This window comes from Carettochelys insculpta, chromosome 1 (assembly GCF_033958435.1).
Source record: "Carettochelys insculpta isolate YL-2023 chromosome 1, ASM3395843v1, whole genome shotgun sequence".
In the NCBI taxonomy this organism is placed as follows: domain Eukaryota; kingdom Metazoa; phylum Chordata; order Testudines; family Carettochelyidae; genus Carettochelys; species Carettochelys insculpta.
The window spans coordinates 135916725-135933973 of record NC_134137.1 but is presented as its reverse complement, the minus strand read 5'-3'; the positions used below and the strand labels follow the sequence as shown (position 1 = coordinate 135933973).

At 42.7% G+C, this 17249-nt stretch overlaps 1 protein-coding gene across 5 annotated transcripts in view; it reads left to right on the top strand.

Moving 5' to 3' along the window:
- The first annotated feature begins 398 nt into the window (after positions 1 to 398).
- LOC142012332 (granulocyte-macrophage colony-stimulating factor receptor subunit alpha-like) overlaps positions 399 to 17249 on the top strand; it is a 40686-nt gene continuing 23835 nt past the window's right edge. For 2 of the 5 annotated variants that reach the window (XM_074992306.1, XM_074992279.1), the window contains exons 1-3: positions 429 to 503; positions 12333 to 12450; positions 13325 to 13458. In XM_074992306.1, coding sequence (XP_074848407.1) covers positions 12366 to 12450; positions 13325 to 13458 — 219 coding nt within the window. In that variant the 5' untranslated portion in view covers positions 429 to 503; positions 12333 to 12365. Of the gene's footprint in view, positions 504 to 2084; positions 2163 to 10089; positions 10203 to 12317; positions 12451 to 13324; positions 13459 to 17249 lie in introns of all 5 variants that reach the window. The other 3 variants (XM_074992297.1, XM_074992296.1, XM_074992288.1) reach the window with 3 other exon arrangements.

Below are 17249 nucleotides of genomic sequence, written 5' to 3'. Positions count from 1 at the left end.
AAAGCACACCTGGGGCTGTGCAGACACTCTCTTTTCACAGAGCGGAGCGGTCTTTCGAAAGAGCAGATCGCAGGCTTAATCCGCTTTTTGTGTGCAGACGCACTTTTTCGAAAGGTGATCTTCTGGAAGGTATGTTCTGGGTGGTCACCTTTCAAAAGTGCGCTGTTGCTTAGATGTAGCTTCTGTGTGTTCACAGCCAATGGCAGAGCTAAAGGAACAAACGTGAAAGGAGAAGAGAGGGGTCTTCTTAATTCATTTGATGTTTATTTTGTGTGATGTGATTTCTATTCTGTGAAACAAGATTCAGGAAGTTCCAGAAACTATAAAGGAAATGACCCAAGGACGTATCTCACTGTCAGTCTTGCAACACTTCCCAGGAGTTGAATACTATGCAATGAGAGAGTATCGTCACAGCAGTACCACGGCTTCAGACTCAAACATTTCAATCATCTCAGAAGCTGGGTCCTGAGTTAAATGAGATACAGACCTTGTGCAAAGACAAGGTAAGCTAGTTTTCTTCACTTTTGTTTTATGTGAGAGATTTTTTTAGAGTTATTTTTATTTCTCGAGGATCCTATGACATAGCACAAACATTTGCAATGGAAAAAAGCTGTATTGGATTGAGTTCATCCACCTACCTGTGCAGATTCATCTCCCTCTTTGAGGATGGTCTTACCCAAAATTTTGATAATGCATTATTATTTATGCTTTATGATCTGAAGGTAAGCATACATATCTAAATGTGAGTACAAGCAGTGATCAGATTTCCAGCACTGTCTGACAGAGCCAGGAAAAAAGGTAGCAATATTTTCCCTCATCTGTTGGGTTGCTCTGTTTTGATCAACAGCTACTTTGTGTATCCAGGAGGAAAGTTACTCTCTCCTTCTTCTTTTAAAATAATCTAACTAGAAATGTTTCTGTGTTGTCTCTAGTACATGGGTTTGTGTTTGGCAAGTCCTATATCACTCCATAGAGTGAATCAGTTCTAGGAACATTGTATTAAAGCATGAACTTATTGTGTATTTTAATGGAGGCTAGGGGAAGGCTGTACACCAGAGAAGCAGTGTGGTGAGGCAGTAGTTCACCATGTGCTGGAGCAGTCTTGTAATAGGCATAGTGAAAACAAGACACTTCGGTGACTTCAAAATTGAGTTTATTGAGGGATTATAGGCCGGGATATAGCAACTCTTCCCATTTCATCGGAGACTCTTCTGGGAGCACAGAACTGCCCCCCTCATATTTTTCCCAGAGGCCAGGCAATTCTGTTGCCCTCTGGGACACTGGGCTTCCTATTCTTTTTCTAGATCTTCCATTGATGTGTGTTGATTCCAGCCAGCTCCTGATGGTACATTCATACTACCCCAGACAGCAGGGTGACACAAACACCTCGAACCTCCTGCTCCTTTCCAGAAGACATGTTTTAACCCCTCTGTTCCAGTGCTTGACAATATCAAACCCAGTGGGAAGACACATATTGCTCAGAAACATATTCCTGACAATTCTTATTTCACCACACCAGTTCTCCTGAAATGGCTGTAAACTGTGCTGTAGAAAGGCCTTAAGAAAAACAATTCATGGAACAAAAAACCTCATATTTCCATTTCTTTGCATTTGTGGTGATCAGTCTTCCCTGAGAGCAATTAAAATCTTATACAAGATCAGAATTTCTCTCATCATGACCAAAAATTCCAGTAATTAAGGTTGTTTCTTTGTTTTTCTAAAACAAAAATCTCCTTTCACAGTAAAACAGGTACTGAAAGAAAGGAGAGAGAAATTCTGTTTCCTACAAGAAGAGTGAAATGATGGTGCTCTTGGTTAGTATTTCATAATTTGCCATTCTAAATGAAATTTAGAGGTGTGCAAATGACTTTTAGAGATTCTGAGGAAGAGTAATGTGGGTGTCCTCAATGTTGTTACACCAACTAAGATTTGCTGCTACTTTGCCAACTTGTCATTTAACTCTTTTGTACATTGCCTCTTGATCTGGCTCACTGAGTCTGAAGCACTAAAATCTTACATATGAACTTAATTTTATTGTGACCATTCATGAAGACGAAATTAAACATATGTGTGATTCTTTGCAGGTTCAAAGGCATAGCAAGAGTAGAAGAAGGGTAAGAAAGGAGAGATGTAGAAGAATATTAAGCAACTGAGATAAGGTTGTAAGTTAAGTTGAAGTGTTATCTATTTCTACCCTCCTATTGAAGTGCAAAAATAACTCAAAATTAAACAGTATGGAGAACACAATAAATTCTCTCTCATTCTCTCTCTCTCTTTACTAAATTTGGAATTATTTTCTAAATTTATATCTGAAATCCAAATGATCTTATGCCTAATAGCCCATTACAAATAAACCCTCAAACTTGCAAATGTATTAATTCCTGAATACCAGGCAAAATAGCTACTTATCATTTATCAGTAGTTACCCACAATTGCTCTGAATTCTTTAATATTTGTTAAAATTACTCAGTTTCCAATTATTAACTCCCAGCAAAAGTATTACCCTGATCCCTACTTAAATGAGTACTTTGTTTACGAATACTCACTGAAACGAGGGACACACATACCTCCCTTAGTTCACTCTATGAGTGAACCCCCCTCCACTAATATAAGCCTTACTCCCCTCCCCACGGCTCCAGCCCCCGTAGTCTGCGCCTCCTCCGCCAGCCCTGCAGCACCAACCCACTGCAGCCAGACGCCCCTGCCAGCCCTCTGGCCAGACCCCCCTGCTGCTTGAGCCCTCCACAGTCCCAAACTGTGGCAGCCAGACCTCCTTAACGGCCCACAGCCTGAAGCCCCTGCTGCCTGTACCCCCTACAGCCCCGCAGGCTGACCCCCCCATGGCCCCACAGTTTGACACCCCTGCTGGCCCCATGGTCAGACCCCGCGTGCCCCATATCGCCTGCAGCCTGACACCCCTGCCGGCCCCACAGTCTGATGCCCTTGCCAGCCCCATGGCCACACTCCCCCGCTGCCTGTACCCCCTGCAGCCCTGCAGCCTGATTCACCCCACTAGCCCTGTGGCCCCAAACCAAGTCAGCCTGAATCCCCCCACCCAACCCACCACCAGATTTTAACCCTCCCTCCTTCTCACAGCCCCAAACTACCCCCAGCCTTTAACCCTCCCCAACCCAAGGTTCACTTACCTTTCAAAAGCAGCGCCACCTGCTGCAGCTCCTTCCCTGAGTTAGGAGCACTAGAAACCAATCAGAGACTTTTACATGTAATTTAATAGGAATTTAGTGTCCCTCTTATGAGTTTCTGCCTACGAGCAGAAAATTGGGAACCAACTGTGCTTGGACAGTGAGGGATGAGTGTACTTGGCTTCTGTTAGTGTGCCTAGAATCATTTAATCATTAATAAATGACAAGAAAATTGTTGTACTGAGGATTAGAAATATAAAACGAAGTAATTTCTAGCAGGAGCAGCTAACGGGAGTTTTGCGAGGGAGTCCTCCAGGTGAAGGAGAAGCAATTACTGTGACCCTTGGGTTAAGTTTGTTGTCTGTAGTGTATGTGTTTGTGTTATAGTGTGCTTGCTGCCTGCCTGAAAGACACCATGTGGTCTGTTTGTTTGGAAGACCATGCTCTGGCCATGTGCTGAGCTTAGCAGCCTGCTAGGCAAGGCAGAAAGAGATTCCTGAACCCTTAACAAGGGGGAGGGAGTACTCAGGCAGGCCAGGCCTTTATAAAGCCTCCCCCTAAGTGACTAGAGGAGCTAGCGAACAGGAGCAGCTAATAGGGGAGTTTTGTCAGGGAGTTTAGAGGGGGATTGTGAGTTGGGACTGGAGACACTTAAATCTTCCAACTTGAATTTAAAGCCAATAACAACCTAACTTAATCCATGTGACCCGCTTCAGGTTTAATAAGGCAGTTCAGGCAGAAGCCCAGCAACAGGATGGGGGCTATCCAGTTTATTGCACCCAATGCAGCATGAATGATTACCTGTGTCTTGGCTACATCTGCAAGAGATGCAGCAAGGACTGTCACTCTCGTGTGGGTCTTCATAGTCACAATTGACGGTGTAAATGAAGTCCTCAATTGAAACTTTAAACGGGGCGATCCATAGTCTATGCAGACTGAAGGATGCCTACAGGCAGGTGGCCTATGTGTATATCCAGTGCAAGGAGCTTCTGGCCCTTAGAGACCGTGTATATGCATTGGAGGCCAGCATGGTGGAACTGGAGGAGCTGAGAGAGACAGCAAGATACAGAAATGAGACTTTTTGGGACATAGTAGAACGGTCCCACTTCCAGTCTGACAGCCTCAGTGCTTTTGAGGAGGATGAAAGTCTCAGGGAAGAAGAACATCTACCTGGAGCAGAGAGAAATAATCCTGTAGCTGGGACCCTCCTTCCAGATAGTATCAGAGATCCTCTCGCACTGAGGATACCTCTCCAGGGGAGAGAACTCCAGTTATTAGGAAGAGACAGGTTTTAGCTATGGGTGAGTCAATCATTAGGAACATAGATAGCTGGGTTTGTGATGACCGGGAGAACCGCATGGTGACTTGCCTGCCTGATGCGAGGGTTGCGGATCTCTCAAGACATCTAGATAGTTTATGTGTAGTGTTGGAGAGGATCTGGTAGTTGTGGTACATGTTGGCACTAGTGACATAGGGAAGGATATGAGGGAGATCCTGGAGGCCAAATTTAGGCTGCTAGGTAGGAGATTGAAGTCCAGAACCTCCATGGTAGCATTCACTGAAATGCTTCCAGTTCCATGTGCGGGGCCAGTTGGACAGGCAGAACTGCAGGGTCTCAATGTGTGGATGAGACGCTGGTGTAGGAGGGAGCGGTTTAGATTTATAAGGAACTGGGGAAACTTTTGGGAAAGGGGGAGCCTATACAGGAAGGATGAGCTCCACCTAAACCAATAGGGAACCAGATTTCTGGCACTTAAAATTAAAAATGTTATAGAGCAGTTTGTAGACTAAAGGGTGAGGGAAAGCCAACAGGTGTGGAGGCGCATGTGGTTGGGATGGTGGCATCCCTTTGGGCACGATCTCTTATTGGAGATTCTCTATGTCCTAGTAAGGAGGAGGGGATGAAACATGATAAAACACAGGCAGTATCTGATGGGGAACAGTCAAGTAAAACAGAGTCCCTTTCAATTATATCATGTAATGCCAGGTAGCTAAAGACTGACAAGTTTTTAAAGTGCTAGAAGTCTAAATAATAAGATGGGTGAGCTAAAGTGCCTCAGATTAAGTGAAGATATAGATATAGTAGGTATCAGAGAAACTTGGTGGAATGAGGATAACCAATGGGACACAGTAATACCAGGGTACAAAATTTATCGGAAGGACAGAATAGGTAGTGCTGCTGTGGGGTGGCACTATACATTAAAGAATACGGTGTAGACTCAAATGAAGTAAAAATCATAAATAAATCAAACTGTACCATAGAATCTCTCTGGATAGTGATCTTGTGCTTGAATAATAAAAATATAATGGTAGGGATATATTACTGACCACCTGACCCAGGATGGTGATAGTGACTGTGAAATGCTCAGGGAGATTATAGAGGCAATCAAAATAAAAAAAAAAACAATAATAATGGGGGATTTCAACTGTCCCCATATAGCCTGGGTACATGTCACCTCAGGACAGGAAGCTGAGGTAAAGTTTCTTGACACCTTTAACGGCTTCTTCTTGGAGCAGCTAGTCCTAGAACCCACAAGAGGAGAGGCGATTCTTGATTTAGTCCAAAGTGGAGCACAGGATCTGGTGCAAGAGGTGAATGTGTCTGGACCTCTGGGTAAGAGTGACCATAATATAATTACATTTAACATTCCTGTGGCTGGTAATATACTACAAAGGCCCAAGACTGTAGTATTTAATTTCAGAAAGGGGGACTACACAAAAATGAGGAAGTTAGTTAAACAGAAATTAAAAGGTACAGTATCTAAAGTGAAATCCCTTCCAGCTGAATGGAAATTTTTTAAAGACACCATAATAGAGGCTCATGTTAAATGTATACTCCAATTTAGGAAACGTAGTAAGAGAACCAAATAAGTGCCACTGTGGTTAAACAATGAAGTCAAGGAGGCAGTGAGTGACAAAAAGGTATCTTAAAAAATGGAAATCAAATCCTAGTGAGGAAAATAGAAAGGAACATGAACTCTGCCAAGTGAAATATAAAAATATAATTAGAAAGGCCAAAAAAGAATTTGAAGAACAGCTAGCTGAAGAGTCACAAAGTAATAGCAAAAAATTTTTCAAGTACATCAGAAGCAGGAGGCCTTTTAAACAACCACTGGGGTCATCGGATGATTGAGATGCTAAAGGCACACTCAAGGATGAAGAGGCCATTGCACAGAAGCTAAATGATTTCTTTACATCATTCGTCATGGCTGAGGATGTGAAGGAGATTCCCAAACCTGAGCAATTCTTTTTAGGTAGCAAATCTGATTAACTGTCTCAAATTGAGGTGTCATTAGAAGAGGTTTCAGAACAAATTGATAAACTAAATACTAATAAGTCTGCAGGACCAGATGGCATTCACCCAAGAGTTGTGAAGGAATTCAGATGTGAAATTGCAGAACTACTAACTGTAATTTGTAACCTGTCATTTAAATCAGCTTCTGTTCCAGATGACTGAAGGATAGCTAATGTGACTTCAATCTTTGAAAAGGGCTCCAGAGGTGATCCTGGCAACTACAGGCCACTCAGTCTGACTTCAGTAGTGGGAAAACTGAAACTCTAGTAAAGAACAAAATTGTCGGACACATTGATTAACATAATTGGTTGGGGAAGAGTCAACATGGCTTTTGTAAAGGGAAATCATGCCTCATCAACCTATTAAAATTTTTTGAAAGAGTCAACAAGCACGTGGACAAGGGGGATCCTGTGGATATAGTATACTTAGATTTTCAGAAAGCCTTTGACAAGGTCCCTCATCAAAGACTCTTAAGAAAAGTTAACTGTCAGGGAATAAGATGGAAAGTCCTCTCTTGGATTGGTAACTGGTTAAAAGATCAGAAACAAAGGATATGAATAAATGAACAGTTTTCAGAATGTAGAAGGGTAAATAGTGATGTCCCTCAGGGGTCTGTACTGGGACCAGTCCTATTCAACATATTTATAAATGATCTGGAAAAAGGGATAAAGAGTGAGGAGACAAAATTTGCAGATGACACAGAACTACTCGAAATAGTTAAGTCACAAGCAGACTGTGAAGAGCTACAAAAGGAGCTTAATAAATTGGGTGATTGGGCAACAAAATGGCAGATGAAATTCAATGCTGATAAATGCAAAGTAATGCACATTGGAAAATATAATCGCAACTATACATATAAAACGATGGGGTCTGACTTAGCTGTTACCACTCATGAAAGACATGTTGGAGTCATTATGGATAGTTCTCTGAAAACGTCCACTCAATGTACAGTGGCAGTCAAAAAAGCTAACAAAATGTTGGGAATCATTAAGAAAGGAATAGATAATAAGAAAGAAAATGTCATATTACCTCTATATAAATCCAAGGTACATCCACATCTGGAATACTGTGTGCAAATATGGTTGCCTCATCTGAAAAAAAGATGCATTGGAACTGGAAAAGGTTCAGAAAAGGGCAACAAAAATGATTAAGGGTATGGAACGTCTGCCATACGAGGAGAGATTAATAAGACTGGGACTTTTTAGCTTTGAAAAAAGACAATTAATCAGGAATATGATAGAAGTATATAAAATGACTGGTGTGGAGGAAGTAGGTAAGGAAATGTTATTTACTCCTTCTCACAACACAAGAACTAGGTGTCACCAAATCAGATTAATAGGCAGCAGGTTTAAAAGAAACATTATGAAATGTTTTTTCACACAACGCACAGTTAACCTGTGGAACTCCTTGCTGGAGGATGTTGTGAAGGCCAAGACTATAGTAGAGTTTAAAAAAGAGCTAGATAAATTAATGGAGGATAAGTCTGTCAATGGCTATTAGCCAGGATGGGCATGGAGGGTGTTCCTACCCTCTGTTTGTCAGCGGCCAGAAATGGGCTTCAGGGAATTGATCACTTGATAATTTCCTGTTCTGTTCATTGCCTCTGGGGCACCTGGCATTGGCCGCTGTCGGAAGACAGGATACTGGGCTTGATGGACCTATGGTCTGATCCAGTACGGCTGTTCTTATGTTTTTTGTTGGGTATTACCTAATGATGTTTTAAATAATGGATTTGAATTTGTACTAAAGCAATCACTTCTTGCAAATTTGCAAACATTAGGAATGTTTAAGTGAACACAAGTAAGAAAAACTTTATAAAGAAAAAGGAAGGCAAGTGACATTAAGGGTTTTTTTCTGGCAGTGGAGATCAACGTGGCATAGGAAGGACCTGCTCACAGCACTTTTCTTTCAACCACACTGCTACCCAGAGATTGGGAGTTAGCATAGGAGCTGTCACACCAGGAATCTCCTGAATTGGTGTAATCTTCCCACATATGGCTATTAGGGCTTCTTTGTGCTGGTGACGTGGTGCAAAGCAGTTGGAAAGATTGAAAGGATCAGGGATGTGGGATGAGATTGTTATCTGGGGGGAGAGAGTGTCACAAACATGTATCGGCTACATCAAGCCACATCTGTAGCTTGTCTTACTTTCACTTCCATTCTTTGGAGTTCCATTTAGGGAAAGTCTGAAGCAATGGAAAGCTACTAATAGCAGTGTTTCCAAAAGTCATCGGAAAGCTAGAGATGGAGGGAGGGCAGAGTGGTGGAGGCAAGAGAACTCCACGGGGATGAACTTTGTCTCAGCAGACGCTCTGAAACTGGTGAGGAGTTGAGTCACTAGCAGTTCTTGAGGAGAGATCATCCCCCCTCAACTTGCCTGGGTGTAGTCCAAGAAAATTAAATGCAACAATACGTGAATTTGTCACCTGGTGAGATTAGAACTAAGAACTTGCTGTACTGAATTTCTTCGGAGGTTTGTTTCTTAGATTTCACAAAGGTTTACAAAAATTGCCAATATTTGGACAGTTCAGGAATACTAGAGATCTGTGTAGGTTAAGTTCCTGACTGGGACATTTGAGACAAATATATTTTTTTCTTGTGTATATAACAACCATATAAGATAAAAGTTCAAGTCCCAAAATATTCAGCTCTTGCGTATTGTGTAAGAGAAACTGTTAAGGAACTGAAAAAGGGGATTTATAATGGAAAGGGTATATCAGTGAAGTTGAGAAATAGCAATGCATAGCAATATAAGTAAATTCATCATGGTGAGGTTGGAGGAGCCATACCAAAAATTTAGCACGAAAAAAAGGTTGGGTTTTTTTTTTTAATAAGAAAGAGGAAGCTAGTCAAAAAGTCCCTAAGTTCAAAAGTGAAAAAGTGAAAATCCTTAGAACTAGTAAGGAAGTTATTTATTTAACAAAGGCGAACCAGACTTTGAATGGTCCTAAAGAAAAGAGGAAGCAGGTAGATAAAAATATATGGCAAAATACAAGATTTTGTTTCTCCACACACATTTCCTCAGAAAAGCCATCCAAAGGGAGCACAAATCTGAGAAGTAAGACGTAAGATAGTATCAAGTGGGCTAATATGCATTTTAAATAACAGTAAAAAAATTGAAAATATAAGAAATAATTTGTATGTGTGAAAGCAGGTTGTCTGTAAATGACTTGGTGCATTCACACAAGGGGAGTAGGGTTAAGGAGGAAAGGGGCATTTCAAAAAAGTGAAATTATGTCTTTGGATCATACTTCATAAAAAAAGATCATGCAGGGACATTTACTCTTTATAGGTAATCAAGATGAGGTACTAAAAGAGTCTGAGTTGTTAAAAGACAAGGTGCTGAACAAACTGATAAATTAGGGAGTAATGTGTCATCCAGATGAGAGGGTATATATCCAAGAGTAAAAATGAAGTGTCTGGGAGGCTAATAAATATGCAATCTCTTATTAATTGCTATTACAGGAAGGGTCACCACTCTTTCAATAATAGTACTAAAACCGAAATATAAATTGGAAAATCCCTGTCTAAGGAAAATGAGCTAAAATTGCATTAAAACCGAAATTAAAATATATGTATATGAATGTTAGGCTGAAAGGACAAGCTTCTGGAAATGGAAAATCACACCTCTTTGGTTTACATTGCTTTCAGCATGTCTACAGAAGTAATAAAAAAGAAGAAGAATGCACAATGCATTTGGACATTCCAAAAGCCTGTGACAAAGTCCCTCACAAAAGACTCTTAAGGAAACTAGCGTGTTCAAGGTGATAATTGAGTATTCCTGGGTCCAAAACCAAGAGGCAAAATAAATAAATAAATAAATAAAGAGCAGTAAAATATTGCCTGACAAGTTACAGTTAATGCAGTAGGAGGTTTAATAGGTTTAATAACTTTAATAGGTTCAATAAACTTCTGGAAAAGATAAACAATGAAGGGACCACATTTGAATGTGGCACTAAATTCTTTAGGTTACTCAGGGCTAGAGAAGGGTCAGGACCACAGGACTGTCAGGGACAGCAGCAGATGAAGTTCACTGAAGCAATACAAGGCAATGCACACTGGGAGAAATAATAATAATACCTCAGTGCCTCGTCTGTGAGGTCAAACTTAAGGATATACAAATAAGGGGAAAGCAAATGATACTGGAAGTATTATAATATATTTATAGAAAGCAATAATATGCTGTGACTTGGAAAACCATGTTCAGTTCTGATCACCTTCTCATCAAAGAAATGAATGGATTCAGAGATTTGCTGCACATATAATTAGAGCCACATAAGGAGACATTGAAAAGAATAATAAAGTTTCAAGTGGATGGAAAATGAGTAGGAGGGGAAATGAAATTATGGATGATATCAAGTACAATAATATGTAACTTACATAAAGGGTTTTAATCTATAGATCTCAAAAGGTTTTACAAAGGAAATAAGTATATGGACCCTGTGGTCACTGTTGCCATAGTATCTGAGCACCTCCCAATCCTTTTATGTATTTATCCTCACCACACCCCAGCCTGGTAGCGAGGTGCTGACATCCCTATTGTACAGAAGAGGAACTGAGAGAGCGAGGACCAAATCCACAGAAGGGGATAGGCGTCTAACTCCCACTTTAAGTGACGAAGTGTAAAATCTAGGGACTGCATCATCAAAACCACTACTCAGCTGTCACCTAACTCAGGAGATGCCTAAGTTATCCAGTGCCAAAATTAGTCATTAAAGTCCCAAAGGTGTCCACATATCTATCTCAGTGTGCACATTGTTGCCTCAGTACTCATGGCCAGCACTTATCTAACAGCTGCATAATTCTCAAACCAGGTGAAACTCAGCAGTTTCCCATTTGTCTCATCTGCAGGGCCCCCACAGAAAAGCTGCAGGAGGGAGGAGGCAGTACTGGCCTTCCTTATAATCTTTAGTCCACTAGTTATGACACTCTCCTGGGATGTGCAAGACCCTAATTCAGCTCCTCCCTAAGAAAAGAAGTGCTTTGAACTTGGTCTTTGCCCCCTCATGTACATCCCCCAACCACTATACTATGGGAGGGTCTCTTGTGGGGCTTTCTCAACTTCTCCTGTGGTAGTTGCTCCATGAAATATTGCATACTTAAAAGTGAAATTGACATGGAGTGAGAGAGTCTCTGACTGACTCTGCATTCCAGTGATTAGGAATCCAGTGATTCTCAAGACAGGCAGGAAACCCAAAGTCAAGTCTCTGTTCCACCACAGGCAGAGGGAAGACGTGAACTGGGGCTACCCACCTGAGCATCTTAACCATGGGACTAAAGGTTATAGAGCTACTCTCACCCTTGTTTTGTGTAGAATTAGGAGAGCACTCCTGTCATTTTCATAAGAAAGCTTGGGTTCCTGAATCCAGGAGAAGGGTCCACAGCTGCATATCCCAGCAAAGATATGTGCTTCCCTTCAGCCTCCATTTACGCATCTAATACCTGGAAAGGGGCAGGGGTTAGGACGCATACTGCTCCTCTGCATCTGCTACTGGCTAGCTTAGCTTGGACAGCTCAGTTCCTAACGTATGGGGTTTCCTGGCGTTTTTAGGCAGCTGATTTCCTCAAGCATTGTACAGAGTCTGGGTGCCTGGCCCAGGGGCTGTGGATTTTTCTGACTGGCAAGGCGTCTCAATGCCTGTGTCCCTTTAGGCCAGAGGGCTTAAGAAACCAGCCCAAAGTCACAGCGAGTCTGTGACAAAGCAGGAGCTTGAATCCCAGTGTCCCAAGCACCAGCTTAACTCCTTAGTTATTGGACCTTGTTGCTGGTGCAGATGTGTGATGTACTTAGCAGATTGCAGAGACTAACATAAAAGTCTTTGATCTTGTCCTTAAAAGAAGTCAAGCTTTATAAAAACCTACTTGTGCTTTGAAATCAGTTTCTTCTCTTGTAGATTAATTCCTAATACCAAGAAGAAAAATAAAAGATGGCTGCCACTCAAGCGTTTACTTCCATGATTTGGTGTGTCATATTCTTTCCTACATGGCATGCTGTCTTTGTGTACACAGAGTGTAAGTGTAATACTTTAATTAAATAATCTAAAGGACTGGGTTTAATTCATCTTACTGTAGGGGTGTTTGCTCATCTAGTTATGCTACACACTGGCTACGTCTACACTAGCACGCTACGTCGAAGTAGCCTATTTCAAAATAAGGACATCGAAATAGGCTACTTCAACGTGTATTGTCTACATGCCCTCCAGGGCTGGTCCCATTGACATTCCACGTCGAAGTAGCGACGGAGAACATCAAAAGGAGCCGCCCCGGAAGGAAATGTGGAGCATCCACACACACAAGCGCTCCCCATCGAAATAAGGGGCCAGCAGAGCCCCAAGCCGCTCCCTTAAAGGGCCCATCCCAGACACACTTGCCCTGCACAGCACGAGATCCACAGAGCTGACAACCAGTTACAGACCCTGTACACACAGCATGGACCCCCAGCTGCAGTAGCAGCAGCCAGTAGGCCTGGGCTAACGGCTGCTGCATGCGGTGACCATAGAGCCCCGCAGGGGCTGGACAGAGCATCTCTCAACCCCTCAGCTGATGGTCGCCATGGAGGACCCGCTATTTTGAAGTAGCCGGACGCGGTTGTCTACACACGCCCTACTTGGATGTTGAACATCGAAGTAGGGCTCTATTCCCATCTTCGGATGGGAATAGTGATTTCGACGTCTCACCGCCTAACATCGATTTCAATGTCGAAATAGCACACGGCGCATGGAGACGCGACATGTGCTATTTTGACATTGTGCCGGCTACTTCGAAGTAGCTGGCTAGTGTAGACGCACCCACTGTTGTGGAAAGCCTACAAAGTACAGGCCTCAGCACCTGAAAACTTTGGAAAATCTTAACTGCATTGTCTCTGATATTGTCATAAAACTTTCAGTGACACCATCGTTTTCACCCATTGCCAACTTGACTCTCAATCTTGGAAAACTAGAGCTGACCTGGGACAGCAGTGTCACTGGAATTGACTACAGCTGTTATATGAATGCAAGCTTGCGTTACATAGAGAAAAAGGTAAGTTTTGTATTTACTTCTTAGCAAAAATAATTAACTTTACTTTTTCCTTTATTATGTTTGTTCTGTTGAGAAACCTATGTATTTATCAGTTAGAATCATAGAACTAGAAGGCACCTCAAGAGGTCATTATGGCCAATTCCCTGCACTCATGGCAGTATCAAACACCATCGAGGTCAGGGGTCAGCAACCTTTCTGAGGCGGAGTGTCAAAATTTGACCTTTTCACCTCTATGTATGGTCTGAGTGCCAGACTTTTTAAAAACACTAATAGTCCTACTTACAACAGCTTCGTTAATAAATAAGTTAAAATGCAGAGCTTTACTGTTTAAGGGGAGGTTGGCAGCAGCAGCTGGTCTTTTGTTAGTCCACAGGCAGCTTGGCTTTGACCGAGCTCCCGGCTGCATGTGGGAGGAGGATCAGGGCTGAGCTCCCGCCTCGCATGCCGTTGAAAATTGGTTTGCATGCCTGTCTTGGCACCCATGCCAGAAGCTGCTGACCACAGACTAGGTCATCCCCGAGTGGGGTTTGTCTAGCCTAGTTTTAAAAATCTCCAAGGATCGAGATTTAACAAGCTGCCTTATTACACTTATTCCAGTGCTGAACCGCCCTGACAGGAATTTTTTCCTAAAGTCCAACCTAAACCTCCCTTGCTGCAGTTTAAGCCTATTGCCTCTTGTCCTCTTATCAGAGATTAAGGAGAATAATTTTTCTCTCTCTTCTTTCTAACATCCTTTAGGTACTTGAAAGCTGTTATCATGTTTCCTCTCAGTCTTCTCTGTTCCACACTAATTTTATTCAAATTCTTTCAATCTTCCCACATGGGACATGTTTTTAGACCTTTAATCATTTTTGTTGCTCTCTTCTGGACTTTTTGCAATCTGTCCACATCTTTCCTGAAATGTGGAACCCAGAACTAGACACAATACTCCAACTGAGGTCTAATGAGTGCAGAATAGAGTGGAAGAATTACTTGTTGTTTCTTCAGTCACAGAATCACAGAATCCCAGGGCTGGAAGGGACCTCAGGAGGTCATCTAGTCCAGTCCCTTGCTTCAAGCAAGATCAACTCCCACTAAGTCATCCCAGCCAGGACCTTGTCCAGCCGGGACTTAAAAACCTCAAGGGATGGAGAATCCACCACCTCTCTAGGCAACACATTCCAATGCTTCACCACCCTCCTGGTGAAGTAGTTTTTCCTAATATCCAACCTACACCTCTCCCTCTTCAACTTCAGACCATTCCTCCTTGTTCTGCCATCTGACACCACTGAGAACAGTTTCTCACGCTCCTTTTTAGAGCTCCCTTTCAGGAAGTTGAAGGCTGCTATTAAATCACCTCTAAGTCTTCTCTTCTGTAAACTAAACAAGCCCAAATCCCTCAGCCTATCCTCATAGGTCTTGTACTCCAGACCCTTAATCATTTTTGTTGCCCTTCGCTGAACCTGCTCCAGCAAATCCACATCCTTTCTATACTGGGGGGCCCAAAACTGGACACAATATTCCAGATGTGGCCTCACCAATGCTGAATAAAGAAGAAGAATTACTTCTCTAGATTGCTTGAAATGCTCCTCCTAATGCATCCTACTATGCTGTTAGCCTTCTTGGCTATGAGGGCACAGTGTTTACTCATATCTAGCCTTTCATCCACTATAACCCTTAGGTCCCTTTCCATCGTACTGCTGCTGAGCCAGTCAATCCCCAGCCTGTAACAATGCTTGGGATTCTTCCGCCCCAGGTGCAGAACTCTACACTTCTCCTTATTGAACCGCATCAGATTTCTTTTGGCCCAGTCCTCCAATTTATCCAGGTCCCTCTGGATTCTCTCTCTACCCTCCAAAAAATCTACCTCTCCCCCTAGTTTTGTGTCATACGCAAACTTGCTGAGAGTGCAATCCAGTCCCTCATCCAGGTCATTAATAAAGATGTTGAATAGCACAGGCCCCAGAACTGAGCCTTGCAGCACTCCGCTTGAAACAGACCACCATCCAGATATTGAGCCATTGACAACTACCTGTTGGGCCCGACCATCAAGCCAGCTTTCTATCCATCTTATAGTCCAAGGATCCAATCCATATTTCCTTAACTTATGGACAAGAATGTTGTGGGAGACCGTATCAAAAGCCTTGCTGAAGTCAAGGTATGTCACATCAACTGACTTCCCCATGTCCACAGAGCTTGTTCCCTTGTCATAGAAGCTACACTTCTTTTACAACACTCCTGCTACTACATCACAGAATAATTATGGGGGAGAGAATTTTACAGCAGTCTTACAGCGTTGACTCATGTATAGCTTATGGTCCGCTATGATCCCTAGATACGTTTCTGCAGTACTCCTTCCTAGTCATTTCCCATTTTGCATGTGTGAAACTGATTGTTCCTTCCTACATGGAGTTCTTTGCATTTGTCTTTATTGAATTTCAATCTATTTACCTCAGACAGTTTTACTAGTTTGTCCAGGTTATTTTGAAATATTATAGTTCATAAAACTCTAGAACATTATATTATGTTTCCAGAGTTCTTGGAATCCTTTATTACACATGTGAGGCCAGATTCAGTTCTCAGTGAGGTATATCATCTGAAGATCTAACCAGAAATACTCCTTATTTCAATGTCATTCAATATTTTTATCAATGATCTGAGAAAAATATAAATGTAATGCTGGTCAAACCTAGTGGAATAGTAAATAATAAAAATAGGTCAGTTATACAGAGAAGGTAAGTGACTGAAGGAAATAGGATCATTTCAACATGTTTTTTGCTACCACATGAAGTTATATGCCAATGAGCACAGACTGTAGGTCGCTTTTATGGAACGAGGGATTCTATCCTGGAAAACCATGACTTCGGAAAGGAATTAGGGGTCATGGAAAAAAGCAGTACTGTACCATAGGTAAATCTACACAGCAACTGAAAGGTGGTGTTCCCAGTTCAGGTACACGGTCACATCTTGGCTCTGTGGGAGCTAATCCCAGGAATAGCTGTCTGGCCTTGGCAGTATGGGTGACAGATTGAACCAATCACTGAAATACAATCCTGCCCAGCTACCAAGTGCATGGACAGACAACTAGCCCAATCCATTGTCTGTACCATCACAATCCCACTGCTATTCTTAGATGCTATCTTGAGCAGAGTGTAATTTCCAGCATGGGGAAACAACCTTCTCAGCTGCTGTGTATACATATCCTAAGAGCCCTAATGCAACAATTAGATATATAAGCAAAAGAATATTGATGGACATAGGGTACTCTGTCTACAGTTCTGGTGAGATTATTTCTGGAGTATGTAGGGAGTGCAGAAGTTAGGGCGGAGTGCTGGGGAGATGGAGGTGCAGGAAGCAGGGTTGGGGTACATGAGGGGCTCAGGGCAGTGGGGTGCGATGTGTGGGGTGTAGAAGTTAGGATAGGGAGCTGGGGATGCCAGGGGTTGAGAAGTAAGGGTTGGGGAATGTGAGTGGCCCAGAGCAAGGCAGCAAGGTTCATGAGGGGCTCAGGGTGGAGCGTTGGGGTGGGGGATACAGGAGGCAGGGCAGGGGGGGGCTGGGAGTGGGGGTTAGGGTACAGTGTGGGTGGGAGGGCAGGGAGTGATGTCCCTGGGGCCAGGCCCAGATTGGAGCTGGACCACCACGGCAGCTGGGACCACTGCTGCCAGGGAAGGGTCACCCCCATTTTGCCCCTCCTAACCAGCCCCCGCAACAGCCTCCTTACCCCAGTCCTTGCTCAACCTGAATATCCCCTCCACTCCACCCTCTGTGCAGCCCCAACAACCAGAGCCATCCCATCCATAAGATAAGGT